Source organism: Meleagris gallopavo, chromosome 12, assembly GCF_905368555.1.
Source record: "Meleagris gallopavo chromosome 12, MGAL_WU_HG_1.1, whole genome shotgun sequence".
Classification (NCBI taxonomy): Eukaryota; Metazoa; Chordata; class Aves; order Galliformes; family Phasianidae; genus Meleagris; species Meleagris gallopavo.
Genome location: NC_139415.1, coordinates 10,917,634 through 10,940,734, shown reverse-complemented (window position 1 = coordinate 10,940,734; position 23,101 = coordinate 10,917,634). Strand labels below are relative to the sequence as shown.

The 23,101-nt window shown below is 37.1% G+C and overlaps 1 protein-coding gene across 14 annotated transcripts in view; it reads right to left on the bottom strand.

Moving 5' to 3' along the window:
- ADAMTSL3 (ADAMTS like 3) overlaps positions 1-23,101 on the bottom strand; it is a 190,414-nt gene that overhangs the window by 143,167 nt on the left and 24,146 nt on the right. For all 14 annotated transcript variants that reach the window (XR_014885806.1, XM_085233767.1, XM_019619471.3 and 11 more), the window contains one exon: positions 5,122-5,241. Coding sequence is in view for 13 of the 14 variants with exons in the window: in XM_085233767.1 (XP_085089893.1) it covers positions 5,122-5,241 (120 nt within the window). In the remaining variant the exon portion in view is untranslated. The remainder of the gene's footprint in view (positions 1-5,121; positions 5,242-23,101) is intronic.

Here is a 23,101-nt window from a genome sequence, read left to right as displayed (position 1 = left end):
AAGCCTTTTTAATAGTTCTGAATGTTCCTTCAGGATTTCAACAAAGATGTCATGTCACAGTGTAACATAGGAGAACACTGGGACACTATGTACTAAATACAAATCCTACCCCTTTGTCAGGATTAGAGCTTGTCTTCACTAATGTGTTAACTGCAAATAACCTTCATCCCTTACACTACTCATCTACAAGCCCAAAAATTTCTATCTCCATTTCCACTGAGAGAAGAACTCATTGGGAGCAGCCCCATAGAGAAGGACTGAGGGGTTCCTGGTGGATGGGAAGCGGGACATGAGCCAGCAGCATGCACTTGCAGCACAGAAGGCCAACAATAAAAGTGTAGAGAGAAGGAGAGCAGCTGACACCAAATCCAGGCAGTGACGCACATTTAGTTCCACAGGCAGATCAGTGAGGATGGAAGTCAGCAAGGGCAGAGGGAAAAGGAGGTGGGCGATGCTGCTGACATCAGCCCGGATGGATCCCTAAGACAACTTCCGTCCATGCTGTAACAGTTTGTACAACATGTAAAAGCCACAACAAAACCCAACAGAAAATGCAGAAATGACAACGGTGCATTTCCCCTCGCACAGAACAAGATATACATCAGGATATTCAGTCTCCTAATTTTTGCCTTCACTTTGTAGCAGATTTCTCTGGCAAGTCCAAAGAAACACTAGTTATAAAAAGAACTGCACCAGCCTCAGCCTGTGTATTATAACTTGCACATCTACTTGGAAACAGACTCACTGGCTTCTACCTCACCTCACATATCTAAACACACTCAAGTCTGAAAGTGCAGATTTTCATTATTTTAATTGCTTACTGGGTGGTTTTAAGATGCCAATATTTACCACCCTCCCTGACTGCATTTTTTTTTTTTTTTTAAGATTTGTTTAGAAACACTACATTTCGTTGCCAAGATTGGACTACTTAGTGCCATATGTCTCATTCCAGAATCAGTTCCCTTACTATGAGTTTAAATTGGTAAATGTCATAAATATATAGGAGAAAAGTCAGACAGAAAGCTAAGGGATCAAGTAAAAATTTCTGACTTAAAAGATAACATTTTTCTTCATTTTCTTTTATTTTTTTCCCATCCCCTAGCTGTCTCTTTCAGCCAGCCAATCTAAGTGGAAAGGTACTTCAAACATTCAACACAACCAAGCTTTCACTGCTGTCCTTGTTGGTGGTCCATCATATGGAATGGTTTTAATACTTGGAAGCTATGCCTTAAGTGTCAGAAAACAAGAACATTTTATTTTTGTAAGAAATCTTTCCAGTACTACTAGTATTCTAGAAGAGAAAACAAAAATCTTGTAGTAGATTAGAAGTTAAAAAGCCAAAAGAAATCAGAAAGAAAACCGGGAAACTTCCTTATGGCAAGGTATAACTCGTATCTTAAAGCTGGGAGGAGAACTATTATTTATATACTTATTCAAAAATTCATTGAGAGTGATAGCAGAGGGGCATATTTTTTCAGTCTCAAATTTCTAATGGCAAGTGAAGCCTTTGGCTACACATCAAAATCTATCTGGTACTTTGTTAGATTTAAATTACGTTGACTCAGTACAATTTTAAAAATGAAGTATACTGATGCAAGACATTGCTTGCTGGACAATGCAAGAGCTATAACAAGGTATTCATTGCACATATATTTCTGTTCTTTGGAATCTTGCAATAACATTTGCTTTGAATCACTGTTTTTGTTGTTTTTTTTTTTTTCCCTGAAGATAACAGAATGTGTCAAAACTACTACATAAATTCCATTCAGATGCCACAAAAATACCTCAGTGAATAAAGATAGAAGTATCTGATCTATTTTCCTCTATATCACAATAGAAGGGAGTAAGAGACTTATTAACTGAATTCAGAAACTATCTAACCCAAAAATTTCATCTGCATGTAATTTTTAAGTGCACACATAGCAACCAAATATGCAAAGGGGTTAGTACAATCCTGTGCAAAAATGAGAGCACCCTCCTTGCCAGACTAAACCAGAACAAAATGTACTGTCTTACATGTACAACATGAATTCATATGTAATTTTCCTGGGCTAAAACAGAGTACAGTGTGTTCCCCTTAATATTTACTCATCTTCCATTTCAAACTGTAAGCTTTGTCTTTTCAGATAGCAAATACTTCTGAATATTCAAGTAACAGCTAGTTCTTTTTTACCGAGATTACTTACTAACAAAGGAATGAATGATCCTGATTAAACTGGCTCCCTGCTTGAAAAATATCACACACAACAGCCAAAGAAAACCCCTCTGAAACATTCCTGCATTTGGAGGTTGTAAGGAAACTAATCTTGGATCATGATGATGATGCTATATAGAAATAATACCCATCCATATATCAAAATGGAAATTTTATTGGAATAGCATTACAGGAGGACACACTTGCAAACACATGGAACGATCACTTCTTCTGCAAGCACTTTGCTACCTTGTTGACTAGCCAAAAGGACATAGAAGGCCACTGATCTTCTCCCACTCCAGCACAATAGTCCTAGGAACGCCTCACCAATTTTCATCTATTCTGTTCCCTTCCATGAACACAGATGGAGAGATGATATTCAGAATGGATCGGGTAAACTTATTTTCTGATTTGTTGTAGCCAAGTGCACAAGTTTATTTTACCGTTCTGATTTTCAAGTAAACTTAACTTAGTATGTGCAGGAATACCAGGACTCTGCATGGATGCTCACAGTACAGCTCCAGGGAGATGGAAATAACATATATCCACAATGACAGCATAGAAAGTGAACTGTTGAAATTAAACTGAGGTATGGTGTGTAAGAATAAGCTATTGTGTTTTTTTTTTTTATTAGTGGCAACATTTCTATACTGATTCCATTCTAGTGTTGGCTATATTACATATTTAAAAGTGCCCTTACACTTTACATAAATTCCTCTTCAATCACTGGCACATCCTTTTGAGATCTACCATGCTTGTCAGCTTTTCAAGCATTAAGAATGATTACAAGATGTCCTGTACCATAAGTGGTGGTTTCATAAACATAAAAAGATCATTCATTTTTTAAGGTATTTGCCAGTAACACAACAGATTCCAACAAAATGGAATAAATCAAATGGCTCATAAGAAAAATATACTATTCCTCATGCCTATCAACACCAATCTACAAAATTCAAGAAATTAACCAGTGAAGGAATCTCATCCTCCAGTTTAAATCTTAATTCCCTTCACAGAGTGAATGTAATTGAAAAGAGTACAATGACATTTAAAAATAACAAAATTCATAACTATATGAACATGTCAGCAAAAGCATAAATTATAACTGCATATTATTATAATTCTATGATCAATGTCCTACACAATAATTGTTTTCAAGTTATAGAAGAATTCTTGATTTACACTAAGGAAGGAGAACCAGACATAGATCAGCCCTTACCTGGCTTTCAACAGATTTACATTTTTTTAGTAAGTCTTGATGACCAAATTTCACTTCAGAGAATCCAGTAATAACAATAATAGTACATCTGCCTTTATTTTCAACTTTCTGATGTTTTATCATCATTGGGCTCCAAGAACTTAAACTTCAATTCATACTGCTCATTATTCCTGCACTTATCTGTAAAGGTCTGAGTTGCATTTGTGAAAGAACAGAAGCCAGCTCTAATGAAGATCTAATTCAGATCCCAAAAAAATAGATGGAAAAACTTTCCATCAAATGCAATTGAGCTTGTAACAGGCTTATGTATACAGCTATACTGGTATTTGAGGTTTTATAGAGAGTGGGAATTGTTTTTTTTTTTTTTTTTTTTTTTTCCCCCCCCAAATCATCAATGCTATTCACATAGTCTATTTGAATAGACTGTTTGTACTATCCCTCAGTTACATTTGATTTATTGTCTCAGCTAAAAAGCGCTCCATTTAATGGAAGCTGATTCTGGTATATACCTTTCACAGGATTTTTCTACTACTGTCATTCAATGCAGCCTGGGTCACAGCTGCATTTTACTGTACTCCAAGTTATTACTTTGCCAGGCTTTTTTTTTTTTCCTGGGGAACATCTTACATGTAAACTTTCCTATAGATGAATCAAGATTCTCAAATATAATTATCATAAACATATTAAAATATATTCAGCTAGCTTACAAGAGCTCCACACACTTTCTTCTTCTTCACTTCCTTTTGTCCTCCTGAACAGCTTTTCATTCTAATGTTTAGTTGTCACAGTTCTCCTCTTTCCTTACAGCAGGCAGCTGATAAACAAACTTTCTCTAAATAACTCCAACAAGGAGACAGTCTTTCAAACTCAAACTGGTAATCACTATATAGAATCATACCCTGTGACTGCAAAGCAAGTTTAGCTTTTTTTGGAGACTGTTTCCTAAAAAATTCCCTCCTCTTCCACTAAGACATGTACTGTAAGTGTCTATGTAATTCAGACTGTTTTGATGTGAAATTTCAACTGACTTCTGGAACATATTGTATATGAGTAAATTTCCACAGCATGCCACACATTTCCTAGGTTTACTTCAGATCTTTCGCCAAGATTAACAGCATTTCTTTCATGTTGCTTTCTTTACTGTATATCTATATTCCGTGTTTAACATAATGTTTCAATGGATCTGGAGAAAGCATTAAACGCCTAACTTCAAAATACATAATTTGTTGCTTTCTAAATACTCTGCTTCATGCACTATTCTGCTTTGCATTTGTTTCTTTAGAGTGCACCCAACCTCCCCTGCTGAATACTTTGTAAACAGAATTTGTTGACATTTCACAAGAAAGAAGATGTGATTAAATATCTCCAAGAAATACGTCAGTTAAGGATAGGTCAAACCAATTCACAGAAATTACAGCAACCTCTAATTCCATGCATTTTAGAGTACTATAAACATCTACTAACTCACAATTAAAACATAGTTGCTTTCATCTCTATTATAACCTCTAAGATCTTCCACAAGTTTTTTGATCTATTATTTTTCTTTCTAAACTTTAATTATTTTTATTTTACTATTTAAGAGCCTTCATTTTCATTTTGCTATAGCTTGTTGCATCTCCTAAGGACATCGTACACTGTTTCTTAATTCAGAGTAATCCATGTGTCAGAGTTGCATGAATGTGTCTGCCATTTTCACATATAGCTTACTGACCTGGTCATCGTAACGGTAAGTGAGGAACTGTTCTCCTGTGGTATCCTCAAGAAAACTCCCTTGTGGAGAAAGGGCAAACTCAGGCAAGAAGTATGCACCTTGGGACTGCTCTGCTCTTGTCTGTAAGAGATTCAGAAACATCACGTTACTGCTACTGCAGACACAAGACAAGACTTTAAGTATGCATACAGTGAAAATGATTAGCTCTGAACTTCTGAAAAACAGAAAAAAGCTACATGTTTTTAAAGCAAATTATTTAGTGAGGGATATTTTACTCCTAAAGTCCATGACGAATATTCCAAATTCTTGCAGAAGTTCAAAAGCAATCAAGATGTCTCAGTAGCAAAGACGGTATATTAGTCACATAGGTGGTTTTAACTTATCACAGCTGAAAGACAGTGAAAGTGACACTAAAAAAGCAACATCAAGCAATGCTTTCTTTTTTCTTACATGTTTTACTAGAAAGACTGCTGCAGAAAATACATCATCTCTATTCTTACAGGACAGCAGAAGAGCAGAATCATAGCTTGGAAGACAACTTCTAGACCAGCCCTCCTCAAAACAGGCTGACTTGCTAGACCGCGACACTGAATTACTTTCCTATCCTGCAGGAAAAAACTGTTGCAAGGAAGAAACTGGATGGTGAACTGAACACTGGGCAGTGGTCCATGAAAACTTTCTAAGTCATTCGCAGTTGGTGAACTGCTTTTGAGAACAGTGCAGGAGAAGAAGAGCCTGTTTTGATCTCCAGAGGAGTTAATTCTGTCTGCATCCGTACCTCCGAGTTGGCCCTCTGACTCCTGGGCCCTTATTAGAAAAGATATTTTTCCTAAGTAATCTATGCATGTTCTGCAGCCATAGCACACGTGGAAAATGCTAAGTGCACTGAACACATACTGGTTGAATGTGCTCTTATCGTATTGCAGGTTTAAGGCATACCAGACATAGCACGTGTGCCACACTAACACATCCTTCATGTTACTTTAAGGCAGGAGCCCTATCCTAGAAAGCTAATTGTTCTGTATGGAAAAGAAAAATGAGCAATCATATTTTGAACGGAGAGTACTGGGTCCAGCTAGGGTAGGTGAAGAGTAGGAAGGGCAAGGACATAAAATTACCTTCCAAGAGGTTGAAACCTTCTAGGGAAGAAAAAAGCATGAATTGCACAAGTTACTGCTGGATGTTTCCCAAAAAGTCAGCTTAATAAATGGGGTTTAATTAAACTGTTTCTTATATTTTGACATATGTAATAATTTTACATTAACAGTTGCCATCAACCAGTTTCTAGGCTGTTGGCTAGAACTGTACCGAGCAAGAGGAGTGTAATCTCAGCATCAGATAACTAGAGATTTCAAAAATCACGCATGTCATTCAACCAGTTTGTAGCAAAAAAAAAAAAAAAAAAAAAGCAAGAGCTTCTGTAGTTCCTCTCTTGTGCAGAGAATTCACTTGCTGAAGCTCACAACTTATCTCATAAAAAACAGATGACAAGCCATTCACAGTATGGGTCTGGAGAAGCTTACACTGCTGTTGCTTACTCTGTTCTGCAAAGATGAAGCTGTCAGCTTCTCAGACTGTAAATCTCATCATTTGTGACAAGCATTAAATTAACACACTTGTCCTAAATCAAGCAATCTTCATATAAACTAGAAATAGCTAGGACATGTCTAGACTAGGGTAAAAGGTCACACGCTAGCATGCAAGTTTGAACACGATTTTAAAGAGGATTTTTTTCATCAGACCTGCAGAAGAGTAATTCCAGTTCACGTCAAGTTATCATGACGTTCTCTAACGCCTGTTATACCAGCAGTCTCAACTGTGTGCTGTAGCCAACTGATTTTATTTATGCCAAAGTAAATCACAAGATATGAAGAATAAGACCTCCATTTGATAACAATACTTTCCCCATAAGGTAACAAAGAGAGGTCCACAGTTACTGCTTCATGCTGAATCCAAGCTGGCTGCAGCTCACACAGGCCTTGACAGGTTCAGCATAGCCCAGACATGAAGCTGGCTGACATAATCTGGCATTTTTCCCCACTGGTGTCAATGGAATATCGATAGATCTTATGTGAGGGAATATGGCCATGATGTAATCCTATGATTTCAGCACAGGGCTAACGGATAAGAGATACGCATTCTAAATCTCTAGTGGCCTGGCTTAAAGTACTTAACATTTCTACCTCAGTGCCCCCACGTGTAAAACGCAGTTACAAGTGACCTGTACTGACAGTGCTTTTTAAAGTTTAGCTTATATTTGTGAAATCCTTTGGAAAGGAATAGTGCTAAATACTAGCAATTTATAACAATATTTTGGAAAGAGCTGTCGAACTCCAGAACAGAAGAAATCCAAATCACTCCACCACACTTCTTAGAAAAATGTATATATCATACTGCTGCTTAATTTCCCATAAACAAGTTTGCCAGTAGAATATGCAGCGATTAACTGGCTTGTGCTCCTCATCTTTATAAATATTTAAAAATAGAAAATCGTTGGACATTCATCAGTATTATGCTTTGAATATAAAAGATGCCAACATTTGAAGCTGAAATAATGATGTAATAAATATTACATGAAAAACAAGGGTTTATCCCACACACATTCAATTCCTGTATCAAAAGCAATAGCAAGCCAGTGAAGAAGCAGAAGAATATTTGCTAGATTAAGGCAAGCAAGATATGTTTTCTAATCACAAAAAAATTCAGTGCAAAAGATGGACATTTTCTAAGGTTACACAAGATGCTCTAACTGAAGACTGGTCTAACTGCAGCAATAGGTACTGCTACCTTGTCAGCGTAACTCAAGTGAAGGAGGAATGCAGCAAAGCATTCAGTTAAAAACAAAAATCTACTAAGAATACAGTGTGTTGTCATGGCAAGCTGATGTTGAAGCCAAGTAAATACAGCTGATACACAACCTAAATCAAGAAGTTTGTCTTTAGAAAATAATAAAAATTCAAAATAATAAAATAACAGCTCTTAATTCTCAAAGATCTCTTTTGGATCAAGGTAAAATAATAAAATATTTTCTCCCCCACAGGTATAGGCACCTCAAAATAAGCTGCATGGTTCCTGTCTGAAGCTCTCCAGTATGTTTTCGTTTATACATTGTATTGAATTCAAATTGCACTGTTTCCTTTTAGTCCGCTTTAGTCCCCACTGAGGAATCTACCCATGTTCCTTTTGAGTCTTTTATATTTCTATGGGCCCTTTTGCCTAAATGTAATTCCAATTTCAACAGTCTGTGGGTTTATAGCATATTTGGGATCGGCATGACTTCGCTAATCTGTTATAAATTCACATTTTAAGCTAAAGGCTCTACGTGCAGGTTTCAAAAAACAATTACATTTCCTGCTAGTGTTTTAACTCTCTTTAATGGCCAGTTTAATGTTAATAGCTTCAAGTTAAATGTGTCAAATTACAAGTACACCTAAGATTTAGAACAGGCATTTTAAACTAGCTTTTATGATCTTCTTAAACACAAAGAAAGTAGAAGACAACGTAGTTAACCCAGATAATAAAAATCACTGTATAAAACCCATTCAAATTAATGCATCAGATAGCAAGGAAGTGTGTACTGCTGTAGTAACAAACAAGACAATTTTAAAATTGGAAACATAAATAGATGTTTTAAAACCTTATCAGAACATATATCTTATTAGTCAGAAACTGAAAAAAAAGAATAATAAGGTCTTCCATCCTACGTCCCTCCACCTATATAATCAAGGAGATATATCCCATGAAATAGATAACGTATTTACGTTCTGGGAAGTGTAAAACGGCACCATGCCTATTCAAAGGCTTATGCTTTGAGCACAGCTTTGATCTCAGGTTGTGATTGCTTCCTCACTCATCACTCTCCATCTGAGTGCTTGAAGATTAAATTACTCTTCCACTTTCAATTGCAGAAGGCAAAACGCATAGCTGAGTCTCTGGTTTTTAGATCTCCCTCCACTGAGATCTGCCTATTGCCGTTTTTACTGCTGCCTGATTTCATTGCTCTAAATATTATTCTGAATAAAAGCATCTTTGCAAGTGGAAGTTGGTAGATTAGAGGCTTTTATTTTTTATTACTGCAGATAAGAGAGGGATGGTTGCTGAGTGCTTCCGCTATCATTAGTAAGTAGCATGGTGAAGTACCATGGAGTGGCTCTGAAGATCAAAACAGTGCCCAGTACCAAAAACCCACTTGATGCTATTTGGAGGAGAGGATTTTATTTTAAACTAGCTGTAGTCAATCACACAGATTATCTATCAATGATAGAATCACATTATGTATGCTGCTCCTGCACATCTTCTGACTCAGTTTCATCCGTGAAGATTCTTATTAGCATACTCTGAAACCACTCAACAACATAAACTACTTTAACTGTTTTATTTTTCCTTGAGTACCCAGGATTCACATTAATTATTGCCATCCAATTCTGTTGTAATTGCCAAATCAGAGCAATTAAAAAAAAAAAAGTAGAGTTGCCCTGTGAAATTAAATATTAATCATTGCTCATTCTTTCCAAGGTACAGATTAAGAATTTCATCTAAGGATTTAAACTATTATTGTAACTTCAGAGAAATTGAAAAATTTAGTTTAGTCTACAACTATTGGAGATCATTTGATACAAAGGCCATTGCAAAGTTCAGTTGAACATCATAATAACATGCCATGACTCAATTTAATCATAGCTACTAGAAGACTGGAAAGTAATTGTTCCGTATTTATATATAAATAAGAGTAGCTTTAGAAACTGAGCTTTCTGCTCACAGGAGTAAAGGTCGAAAAGATGAGAAAACAGAATGAATGTCTCAAAGAAATGACTTGAAGATAATTAGAAATGCACCAATAATCTCTTAGGTACAATTTTTTTTTTTAATATTTTAGGCACAATTGTTTAATGTTGGAGTTTTGAAGCACCAAAAACTACATTTAAGAAGCAAAACAAGAACTACGCTCATACATAAGCCTAATCCAAATCAACATTACCAAGACTTAAATCAGTCCTTCCCTAACTAAGCCCACATGCTTGTTAGAATATGGAGCAAAACAAAACTAACTGCTTCACATGGCAATAAAAACAAAATGAAAACTTCCAAATGTTCAATTTTAAATGCCAAAGACAACAAAATATCACACCGTTCCTGAAATTGCATCAACATCTTGTTTTAAAGGGGGGAAAAAAATGAAAGATAATGCTCTGTCACCTAGAGTTTCACAGCTATGAGTAATTGCACTGTCCTGCCCAAGGTAAATTCTGAATCAGCCAGCACAGTGAATGCAGTTAGCTCCATATACTTCCACGGATCTTTTAGTAGCTCTTGTTGGAAGGGGAAAATTAGTCACGGTATTTGAAGTGTTAGTTTCCAAAAGCCATTTTTAAGGAAAAAAAAAATCAGAAAAAAAAGGCAAAAGAGAAATTGCATCTGCATTCTGAATTACTTGTAAATACATGTTTGTCAGATTAATATGCACAGCAAGTCCAACTGCATTTTAAAAAGCCTTCAATTTAATTCTTCATGTTAAGTATCTGCCTACTAAGATGTTGTAGCACAATGTCTGCCCCAGGGAACTAATATACAAGCTAAGTAGCAGTTCAATTTAATGGATTTTCAAGGACTCCAGTACAAAAAAAAAGTTAAACAGAGCACAACACTCCAGTCTCATCACCACATCAAGTGCATCAGAATGTAATTTCACATCAACAGCTCAAAGCCTCAGACCTTGTGAGAGCAATCAATGTAAATGAATAAATATCTAGTAAGATTCAGATGAGCTTTTGTTATGGTCAAGATTTAAAACAAAAAACAAAAAACCCTACACACCAGCTTCTTAATGCTAGATGCTTTGAAATATGAGGCCTTGGAAGTGATCAGGCCAATTATTTAAAATAGTAATTAAACTAAGATGCCAACATTTCAAACCAGAATTAAGATACTAAGCATCATTCTTTCCTCAAAAAAAAAAAAAAAGAAAAGAAAAAGAAAAACACTTGGCAAAGCAGCTAAACTGATGAAAATCAAACAGTTCTTCATAGAAGAATCCTCCAGAATTCTGGATATGGCAGCCAAGTTTCATCAAGGAAGTCACAACTGAGACCAGACAACCTGAGTGCTGAACCAGAAGAACTTTCAGAGACAGAACTCAGGTGTGTGACTCAACAGCTCTTTTCACAGCAGTTCACATTCAGGTCTGCTGAAGGTAGACTTCAGATTGCCCCAATTTAAGACCAAATCAAAAGATATTTTTACTCTTATCTCTCATTCTAGACTTGTCTAGAACATGTAGAGATCGGCTAAGGAAAACAATCCTGTAACTTGAAGATGCATTCAAAGATAAGCAAAAATTCATAGGCATAGTACTTCATCTACCTATTTGTGACATAATAAAACATTGTCAGTAGGCAAACTGCATGTTAAAATTTCATCAACAGCTTGAGAAATGTCTACTATTAAAAAGGGACTTTAAGCTATACGTACAATTATATTCACAGATGCAAAAGAGAAATTGTACACATCATTTCTGATGCTCAAATCAAGCCCACTCTGCACCCATTCAGCACTAGGAGTTATTCCCAACTTGAATACATTCAAGATCACATTCTCACATAGAAAATAGTCCTCAGCCAAAACCTTTTCAGTGCTGTCTGTACTATTTTAACACCAACAAGAGGATATTGGAGACTTTTTTTTTTTTTTTTTTTTTTTTTTTTTAATTAAGGCACTATGTTTCAGTTCTTCCAGAAAGCTATTTCTACCAAAATTTCTCTAGATTAAGGGAAAAGATATTTTCCTCAGCGGAACTTAGGCTGCAGACTGAGAACACTGTATTTTGAAAGCCTCTTTGTGTACCTTTTAAATTTTGTACTAGTGATTAAGCTTTTGAATATTTATCAACAATTACTTATGTTTTCTCTCACTGTGGTCTGGCTAAGAGATTAAACTTTCCATTGAAAGGTTGCAGTAGTATTTAGCCAAAATCTGATTTACTTTCAAAACCCAACTTATATATGAACTTTGCTTCATATTTCTTCTGGAAATACAAACCCTAGAGTTTTCCTTTCTCCAATGAAGCGCCTTTTAAGCTGCTTAGGCAGACTGTATTCTTTCTGAAGGGTCGAAGGGCTCAAAATTTGCTTTTGAAAGATTCACACTGGGAGAACAAAGTTGTTCCCAGTTGTATCAGTGGCAAAGCTCCCACCAACAGCCTTACAGAACCAAGGCCTAAAAGTACATATATCTACAGCAGGACTACACCTCTTGTAATATTACACCTACTATTAAGCCTGTGAATAACGTTACTCAGTGCTACCCAGTTTTACGTAAAAGAAAAGCCATCATGAAAATACAGCACTCTTAGACAAGATGAACCTGACACAGTTCATTCCCAATTATTGTCAGAGAGTCAGTGAGTGTGGATCAGACTCTGCTTTCAAAATATGCAATGCCTCATTATATCCTGAGCCTTTAATTTAGTCTTTGGGGAAACGGGTACAACAATATTTAGAGCCAGTTTGAAAGCAATTTTATAGCATATGGATAAAACATATACCAAGAAGTCTGGATATTAAGGGTACAATTACCAGTGAGAATAGAATTACATACAAAAAGCGTATGTCAAGTCTGTTCTTAAAAACAAGAAAAAAGGCTCACAAAGATATGGATTTACCACGAGGAAAGAGGAAATTAGGTGCCAAAAAGAATAAGAAAGTAATTTTAATCCCTGTCCCCTGATTCCCTGCTGCAGCGGTGACACAATTTATAAGCTCAGCACAGTATGACTCTACATTTCATCTCCTTAAGGATGCTGAGAAACTGCACTGGACATGTCAGGAGCATCACACTGAGAGGCTGCCAGCAGTGTGGTGAGCAGGGGCTGTACCTGCTATGGAGGGAAGGCAATTCATCCTTGAGCCTGTACCTCCCGAAGACATAATATGACTAATCTTATCGGTTTTGTTTCTTCGCTTGTTTACTGGTTCAGCAACTTATCTTAAAAGTGTTGGATTATAACATAAAATGTTAATAGCTTTGAATGGTAAAGAAAGAATCCACTTGTCCATTGGTTGGGGGTTGTTCCTTTAAAGGGCCAAGAGAGTAGATAAGCAGGTGTTTTCATTTCATTTTTTATACTTTTCTTAGGTGGAAGATGCAAAAATCCTTTTGATAGAACAGAATTTGATAGAACAGACTTTTATGCCTAAAAATGGTGAAAGTGAAGATATCTTGTAAAAAAAAAAAATCTAGAAGTGAGAAAACACTATTTTGTTAATTCACCTTCTTGAAGTTCTTCAAGCAAGACAGATGTAGGTAACTGAAGGCTCTAGAACAGTCATTATCCCTTCTTTCACCATATGTTCAACTCTATCCAAACCAATCCTACTTTTTATTCTTTATTAACCTAATAATTGGCAAAATTCTTGTCATAAATCATATGCTTTCAGCATTATTGAAGTACATTCATATGGAGCTCTCATTCATTCACTGAAAGTTTCTAAGGGTCTTACAGTCTCATAGGAAAAGAAATACGTTACAAAAATACTGTTAGTATTTTTTGCAAGGAAATTATGATAACCTTATTATTTATAGTAATATATATACTATTTGTAGTATTGACAAAGCTTTATTATAACTTCTTTTATCATGACCACTATGTGGTGAGAGAGCTTTTTTCTTGCTCAGGTGTGATGTTTCTACAAAGGTAATGGACTCCATTGCAGGAAACAGACAACCTTGGTTGTTCTATGGAGATGACTGCATTCTGCCCATGTGTCTCCTTCAGTCACACACTGAAGGAGACTGGAACATAATCCTTGAGGAATAGCAGACTTATTTACAAAAGGCAAGAAAAGAAGATAATTTAGGTTATGTAGGATCACTGTCAGAGGGAGTGGAATCACAGAGCAACACGTGCTGATTGAAGATACTCATATTGTTTAGGGATCAAAGAACAAAACAAAATGAGAAATGATTTAATGCATTCCCTTCACTGAGCAGCAGGAGATTCTATCATGGAGGGCAAGAAAGACTCAATAGCTTTGGCCAACCATCTACTGCAGACATTAGTAATAACAATACTAACAATAGTAATAACACCAGAGAATAATGATTGTGGGCCATATAGGCCAAAGAGCCAGGAGCAAGCTATATACTGCAAATGCCTCATCCTCTACCAGTGAAATACAGCACTAAACAACAGAGCAAGTAATCTGACAGATTATTTTCTTTTCATCTCCTCATCCAGTATAATAGCAACCTTAATAGTGCTAAAGACAGGGTGTAAGAAAGATACAGATGTTCATAGGTAACCAAGAGGTGGACCTAAATGGGAAGACAACATAAATCAAGAATTTGGTAAAACTTTACCACACTGCTCTGTGAGCAGCTCTGCACAGCACTTGCAAAATATCCCCTTGTTTTCATTTCACTACAGTGATACACATACACAGACATGAATATAAGGTTCAGAATTTAGGGAGCTGTATCTGAGATCGACATGGTCAACCCGTCCACATGCAGGTTTAAACACATTGAGGAAAGCAAGGCAGGTGGCCAGCAGTTCAAGTTTTTATATGCAAGCAAAACGGGACCCAGCACATTGTCACATACTGGAATAAGGTAACTGTAATCAGATAGATAGGCTATTGGTGAGAGAAAGTAGGATAAAAACTTCACACAATACTTTGTTCATCTGCAGGATATTATACCTAGTGAGAAAATCTGCTTAGTTCTTCTATGCTCTGGTGTTATAACGTTATTCATCAAGAGATCTCATATTACTCAAAGTTGTCACTATCCACCTTTTACAATGACTGTTCTCAGGAGAGTCTGGCTAAGTATGACATTGCACTCCTGACTCAGATTTTCCTGATTCTTTTTAATTTAAATTATAACCTTAATGTTATTAATGTTATGTTATGTTGGTGTGATTATTTGTATTTAATTTCCTTTAGAGTTTTTTCTTTAATAGCGATATAATTTGAACTGACACAGTAACATGCTTTTCATATACTTCAGTTGAAATTGTGCCTAAGGGCAGTGAAATTCTCATCCATACACTGCATAAGGAAAAGAACTCTGGCGCTCAGAAGCCAAACACCTGCTAGAACTAGTGGCAGATCCAGATTTTTAAGAGAATTCCTGTTGCATAATGAAAGCACAAAGAAGGGAAATGTGTGGGGCAGTGGAATGGTATTAAAACCACAGCACTTAAGTGAAAAAAAAAATAATCCTAAGCCACATTGTACTTCTGTCATTGAAGATTGTGGCATTAAATAAAGACGTTCACAAATGCAAATATAAAGAGAGGCTTTCGTGATGTGGGACAGGCTGAGCAGTGACTCCTTAATGCGTCACCAGGCTTTGCCACACCTTGCACAGCTAATGACAGGGAGCTCTCTCCCTGCCCTGTCTCAGTACATCTGCTTCTGATTCAGGTGGCAGAGGAAAATTGGCAAGTAACCCAGACCAAAAAAAGCCTGCCTTAGCACTAACAATTTTTCATCATTGCATACTGCTCATGCAGTGTTGTCATTAGCAACAGCATGGTGCTTGTTATGAATTAAATTAGAGAGATGCAGCATATGAATTTGCTCTGCTACTGTAAAAGACTACAAATTCTCATAACAGAAACAGACCTAGAAACAAGAGCAAACTCACTGCCACAAAGAACTGGAATACTTGGTGAAAATCAAATAGGCCAAAATTGAAGTACAACTAAAAGAGCATGCTAAGTAAATCATTTTGACAGATTAAGAAGATAGAAAGATTTTTTTAAAAAAATCAATATCTATCACCATCTCAATGAATAAGACTGTCAGAGTCTCTTAAATAACATATAATTAAGTATAATCCAGGTAACCGAAAAAAAATTGAACTTTATTAATAAGATAGTGAGGTTCCTCTCCAGAGGCAAATCATTTTACTGCAGGATAAATATATTAAATATATTAAATACATAAATACATAAAATACCCTTCTAAGAAAAAGAATATACTAAGCATACAACAAAGGTCACTCAGCTCTTACTGATCAGCAGTGTTTGCTGACCTCCTTCAGTGACTTCCAAAAAATAAATACACATAGATAAGACTGTGTAAGGGCTTGTGCACATCCAGATTAAAAGAGTGAAATCTCTCAAGTAAACGCAGAACAATCTCAGTGGCGCCAGAACTCCTCCAGCACGTTCCAAGAGCACCAACACGACCTCCTGCAAAGCACTGCCATAGAGCTGGGTGGGTGAGGAAATTGTATTGTATATATTGTACAGTACTATACTGTACTGTCCTTTACATCAGAAATGCTTTTCTCCCTTTCCTTCAATCAGGATGGGAAAGGACAGTTCATGTGGTGTGTAGTGGCCAAACACTTATAAACACACTGCTGGTACTGCCAACTCATGGGAGAACAGCGCCTATGCTGATGCTGTCTTTTACCTACCTTGATTCAGAGGAGTACTGAGAGCCCTGCAATCATCTTGCCAATAGATCTTCAGATGTCCCAGAATTCCAGTTGAAAAGAGACCACCCTGAATAAAAGTGTAAATAATCAAACTGCTTCTCCTCTGTTACTTCTAATAGATGAATCCTTTCTCACCTGAAAGAAATTAGACTGTAGAGAACGCCCCAGCCAGATGTTCACTCTCAGGCCAACATGATTTAGAGCAGCTAACCACATGAACGTGCCTAACACATGAAGAGGAAAATGATTTTTCCACCATTAGTTTTCCACCACTTCTGATAATTTTGGTGATATTAACCCAATTCTTCATCTACCTTTCTTTCCCTGTTGCAGTAAGTACCTTTGCAGGGTTTATGGACTAAGCAGCCCAGCACATTGACTCGGCCAGGCACATTTTCACAATAAGGAAGCAGTTAAATGGTCATGGCTTGGCTGTAGGAATGTTGGTTTAAGGCTATTAATAAGGCACGTGAGGTGAATGCCTTTCAGCCAAGCGCCCTCCACATGCGCACACCTGTTTCAGCAGGAATTTAAAGAGAAATTCCCAAAAGAAACTGTTCACAGCACGCAGTCTCTAAGTATCAAATGCATTTTGCAAACACTCCAGAGCTTTCGAGCTTTTTGTTCTTACCGTCAGTAAAGCTCAATGACACATCAGCCATCAGGCAAAGCATACAACTTCCTAGTAGAACTTCTTTAATCCCTAAGACATCATTATCTTAATAGCGTCTCTGTTCTTGTCATCTATCACTGAGTTCTTTACCATAGAATTCCAGGCTCTTTGTCATCCCCACCAAACCTTTTGCTGTTGAAATGCTTTCCCTGACTCTCGCCCACTATTCAAATGCTGCAATTCACTTTCTTCAACCATATTTCCATGCTGTTCCATATTTAACTTACTCAGCTTCACACTTACTTCTCAGCTGAACTCTACTCCCTCAGTCTAGTGAGGCCAAATGTTACCCTCATCCATTCCTTTTCTCATTTTCTCTTTATCTTTTCGAGGATGGGAAGAAGTTGTGCTCCAAGTGTACTTTGTCTTCTGTTTTCTCTTGCCAGTGAAAGCATCTCAAGCAGGGCAAGGCTTTAATTGCATATTGTATTGAGTCATACACGCTGTCCAGCATTAACAAAGGAAAGGCAGACTGGAACAAAGTCAACGCATGAATGAAAAGCAAACAATGTAACAAAAGAAGCAGAAGCTCCCCAAAAAAACAGTCTCCAAATATGAAAAGACTAAGTATGAAAGACGACCTACCATTGATCTCAAGATAGTCCCCTTCTGGGTCACAATTCTTCTGCTAACGTTAACTGGCAGTATTTTATGTTTACACTTCCTAATAAGCCACTACTTTGATAACTGTGCTTTAGTGCCAGGAAAAAAACCAGCAACTGAAAGCTCACATGACAGGCACTGCAGTCATCTGTTCACAGACAACCGTTAAGACTGATGGTCATTAGTTTAATGATTCTTTTTTCTTCTTCTAAACGATGTGGACAGTAATGCTGGAGGACTGATATGGTGGAGGGGAAAGGGCTCTTACCGAGGTGAGAAAAGATAAACACAGATTCGCTCCTGGGAAGAATAGAATAAATCCTCTAAATGAAGTGGAATTGCTGAAATGTTAAAAGACACAGCTGAGCAAGTCAGACAAAATGAAAACAGAAATGGCTAATTCAGAATAGGATGCTTGCCTTAATCAGAATAGTTTAAACACTATGACTTTATCACTCATCTTCCATGACCAGTAAGTAAATTTCATTAAGCAGTTTTAAAATAATCCAGAGGATAAGAGAAAGACGTTCAATAACCATGAAAACAAACAAACAAAAAAAAAAAGAAGAATAGATAATACTGAATACCAAAGGCAACACATTGACTAGTATTTTGGAATCAAATGAAAAGTACGAAACTCTCTTAAATGCACTCCATTTTGTTGTTTTAAATATTTTAAGCACTACATGCCTTCACTATGACTGATCTCACTAACAGTCTTAACCTTCTTACTTTCTGTATTTTGAGTGTAATTGGTAGCAAGATCATGTGAAAATAGGTATCACATTGAAAGATGGGGCATGTGATTAAACTCTTAGTGATCCATCTTGTATTCTCATCTCAGCAGCTGATGTTGAGTGAATTGCTTCACTATGTGTACATTACTCTGGGAACTTGGCTACCACATCCACAATATGTGATTTGCCAATACATACCACCTGCATACTGAGGGGAACGGAAGACCTTCCTGTGGAAGAATATCTTCCCATCCTGTGTGGGTGTGCAGGAGCAGATGTGTACGTACAACGGATAGCTCCCAAGACACATGAATTGAGACATGTCATAAGTCAAACACTGTTTTCCAATAACGATTATCTTTCTACAGGAAATTTAACAGAATAATTTTACTCCTTCAGAATACCACACTGAAGCTTATGATGGCATAACAGATGGCTGGCAAGATAAACTCTCTTTTCTAGCAGTTTGAAGAGCCTAACTGCAGGATTGATCACTTCTCAGAGTGCACTTAGTTACTGGCATTTCATTGGATTTACTAGCACCTCAAAAATTGGAGGCAACTGAATATTAAGTGAAGGCTCTAGTCAAGCTGTTGAAAAGCTCTACTACCATGACCAATCCAGGAAAAGTTCTGGAGGGATTGACCTTCACAGTTGCTGCTGGTATGATTAAGTCTCTGTTAATGCATCTGTCCCACACACAAAATGAGAAATTAGCTCTGGCATACACAACTTGTGGGCTAGTGTTTCAGCCTCCAATGTTTCAGCAATTCAGTTGTAAACATTACTATTTTTCCTCAGAAGTAGGAGCTCATGTGTAAACAGCTTTTCAAAAGCAGATTTATTGAATTTACCAGAGTACACATAATCTTGGTTTGTCCACTTGACCTTGTCTTCTGAAAGGCTGCCATGCCTCTTACAGGACAAGAGATACTCAGCTCACTGCTTTTAAAAACAAGGGCAAATGCAGAGTTCTTAATACATGCCTGACTTCTATAACCAACAGTGCAAACCCGTCTATTCTTACATATCCAGCAGCTTCTCTTTCACTGCTACCATTTGCACATAACGTTAAACTAAATTCTTGACAGCATAGTTTAATTTTAAAGATTTACAGAAGGGCACTATTCCTACAAAATATTTTTCAACTATTCCTGAGCAGTTTTGGATGGATCTGAGGCAATAACCTCCTCTGAATTCTCTTATCCACAGTCAGCTCTTAGTTTGCCAGTACAAGCTAATGTGAGCTAGGAGGCCAGCCCTAACAGTTCAATATCTAAAGCTTTAGCATGGTTCCAGATTCTCATATGTTTGTCTTCAGCATTCTAAAACTTTTAAAAATACAGACAGAATCCAAGAACAATGGACTGTGTGAAGACAAGTAAATTCTTCTGCCTTTATATTTAATTGCAGAGGATTCCTTTTGCCCTATGTATCTATTACTTCTTTTCAGGCTGAAAACATCTATGACACTAAAAACTACTGAAGCAAGAATCTAGACTTAATGAATTTGCAAACAATGATATGGAATACTGTGCTCTAGAGTCAACTTATGTGTTCTTATTCTGCATATTTATACATCTCCTCACATTCTCCATTGCTTTACAAATTGTAGACAGTGAGCTAGTTCACCCACAGTTCCACCATGCTAAAGCTAACTATGGCAGTAATTCAGTTGTTTTCATTTGCAGTCTTTAAAAGGCCTGGCTTCCTCTGCATTCTATACAGAGTAAAATGTTATTATTTGAAACTTAAACAGCATCCATTTCAAATAATGAGACCCGAACATAAATCTTAACCTGTGTATTTCTGCGCAACTTTGGCTGTACTTGGAATTATCAGTCCAGAACATCTTTATTTCAGAGCCCAGTTATTTTTGCCAAGATATTCTTTTATCCTGATTATAGTGAATAAAGCCAGTGTGCTGGCCTGACTCAGGGTGTAATTCTGTGCCTTTATGGAAGCTTTTTATAGCTCCTAGAAGGAAGACTGAAGGGAATCCTACACATCCACACGAGGTCTGAAATTTGTTGCTATCTTGTAGAAAACAGTATGAAAATGGTTGAATGACTTTGTTTCTTCCCTATGCTTTTCTTCTTACTGATGCATGCAGCTACTTCCTTCATGTTATATGAATCTATACCACAGAATCACAGAATTGTAGGGGTTGGAAGGGACCTCTAGAGATCATCGAGACCAACCCCCCTGCCAAAGCAGGTTCCCTACACCAGGTCGCGCAGGTAGGCATCCAGGTGAGATTTGAATAACTCCAGAGGAGGAGACTCCACAACCCCCCTGGGCAGCCTGTTGCATTGCTCCGTCGCCCTCACCGTAAGGAAGTTCTTACGCACATTCGTGCAAAACTTCCTATGCTGTAGCTTATGTCCGTTTCCCCTCGTCCTGTCTCCACGTACCACTGAAAAGAGACTGGCCTCTCCGCTATGGCCGCCACACCTCAGATATTTATAAACCTGGATCAGGTCCCCTCTCAGTCGTCTTTTCTCAAGGCTAAACAGATGCTACTCCATCTTTAATAAAACAAGGGTCTGACTGCAAGTTGTTCTATTAAAAATAGAACCAGTTTCTTTTAAAAAACAAAACAAAACACACAATTCCCTACCTAAAGTAAATCCTCAAAGATGACACTACAAACATTAAATGGAAGTATGGGGCAATAATAAAATCTAAAGGTCAAAATGCCTATGCCAAGAAAATTTGATGTCATCTCTGAATCTCAAAATATGCTAAAACCATTCATGATAGCCAGTCAGAAACAAGGAATCATTCTGATTTGTCTTAAAGCTGTAAGGATCCAAACCAATCACTAGCATTTCAGATTAATCAAACACCTCATGCAGACTGAGAAAACACAAGGCTGCACTACTCCTGTTTTTGCTCCTTCCGCCATGAGTAAAAACTTGATACCTATTTTAAAGCAATGAATCCCATTCTGCTGTTTCCTGGGAGGCAGGGAGCTGGCAGAGAATAGAGAACCTTTCTCCCAGTTCTTCACCAGGTATAAATATCACATTAAAAATTTCCACTAATATAACAGGAAGCCTTCCACTTAAATCCTCAAGTCTGCTGTGAGTGAACAAATAGAAAAACAGAGTGCCCCGCTTAAGTAAATATTCATCTAGCACTACTGCTAATATTTTTTCTCCCCTCACGTATACGAAGAACAGCCAAACTTGTACTATTTTCAGAATAATAGTCAAGGAACAAAGGAAGTTATGTACAGCGCTTTTTAAGCACAGGAAAATTACAGAAACCAAGATCATCCTTGGTTGAGAAGTATTTTAAAGACATTAATAGAATAAACCCTTCTCTGTAAATCTCTTCTTATAATTTCCTTTAGTAAAAGATAACAACATATTGGATTTAAGTCCATATATAACATATCAAATGTTCTTTTTTAAACAGAGGATCTATTCATAGCAGCTTGTATTTGCAACATATGCAGCAAATTATACTATTAAACACTTAATCCTAATAAAGTTTAAATTTCACCCCTCACAATAAAGCTTACACAAATCTTGCTATACTTGAAATAGGATTCCAGGAATAAACATTAAAAGTTGTAGGTAGCTAAAGTGACAGGAGTGATTGAACATTTGAGATGTAAAGTTAGATGTTTAGATCTACGTGTTCTCGTGAAACATTAAGAATAATTATTAAAAAAAAAAAAATGGGGAGGAAAAAAAAAAAGAGGGGGAGGAGAGGGGAGCCCAATTAGCCAAGGTTTTAGATTTTCAATTTACAAAATATAGGAAAAATAACAGATGGTCTGGAGTCCCATGAGCCAGTTTACACACCTCTGAAAACTCTGAGCTTGTACATGCCCTCTGCATGGAGGCCAAGAATAGACTGGTCTCCCTGAGAGCCCTTCACTCTTCAGCACCTCCCACAAGAGCTGAGCACAGCACCAGCCCCAGACTATTCAGAATGAAATGTCCACTGCAACAGAGATGCGCAGGTAGTAACAGCTCATGTCCACAGCACAGTTTGCTATGGCAGCCTCGAAATAGAGGAACGGATGTAAAAGCGAAGACACAAACCTGAGTACAAATCTCTCCACAAAGACTGTTCAGTTTCTGAAAGGTTTCTGAAAGGAAGACCCATTAAAAATCACACATGTCCAACCAACCTAGATTTCATATGAACTCTAGCACTCCCTGTGTCAGATTCCAGAGTGTCTGACCTCTCTAAAGTTAATTATGCAGTTCTGAATAGGATTTTCTTCTATCTAAGCTACTTTAAACAGCCAGTTCCAACACACAAAACAAATCAAACAAGTGGCCCTCCATACAAGACCAATCGTGCCACTGCAAGCCCCATTTCAGAGCAAGTATTCAGCCTAACAAGCTACAACATCATTAAACACAAAGCATCATTCATCATTTCTCCTTAGCCATGCTCCCAATTAGCCATGTGAGAACATCTGGCTGCATCCACTTTCTCAACTAAAAATAACATCAATGTAAATCACAGTCTATTGTTTTATACAGCAGTTCTCTAA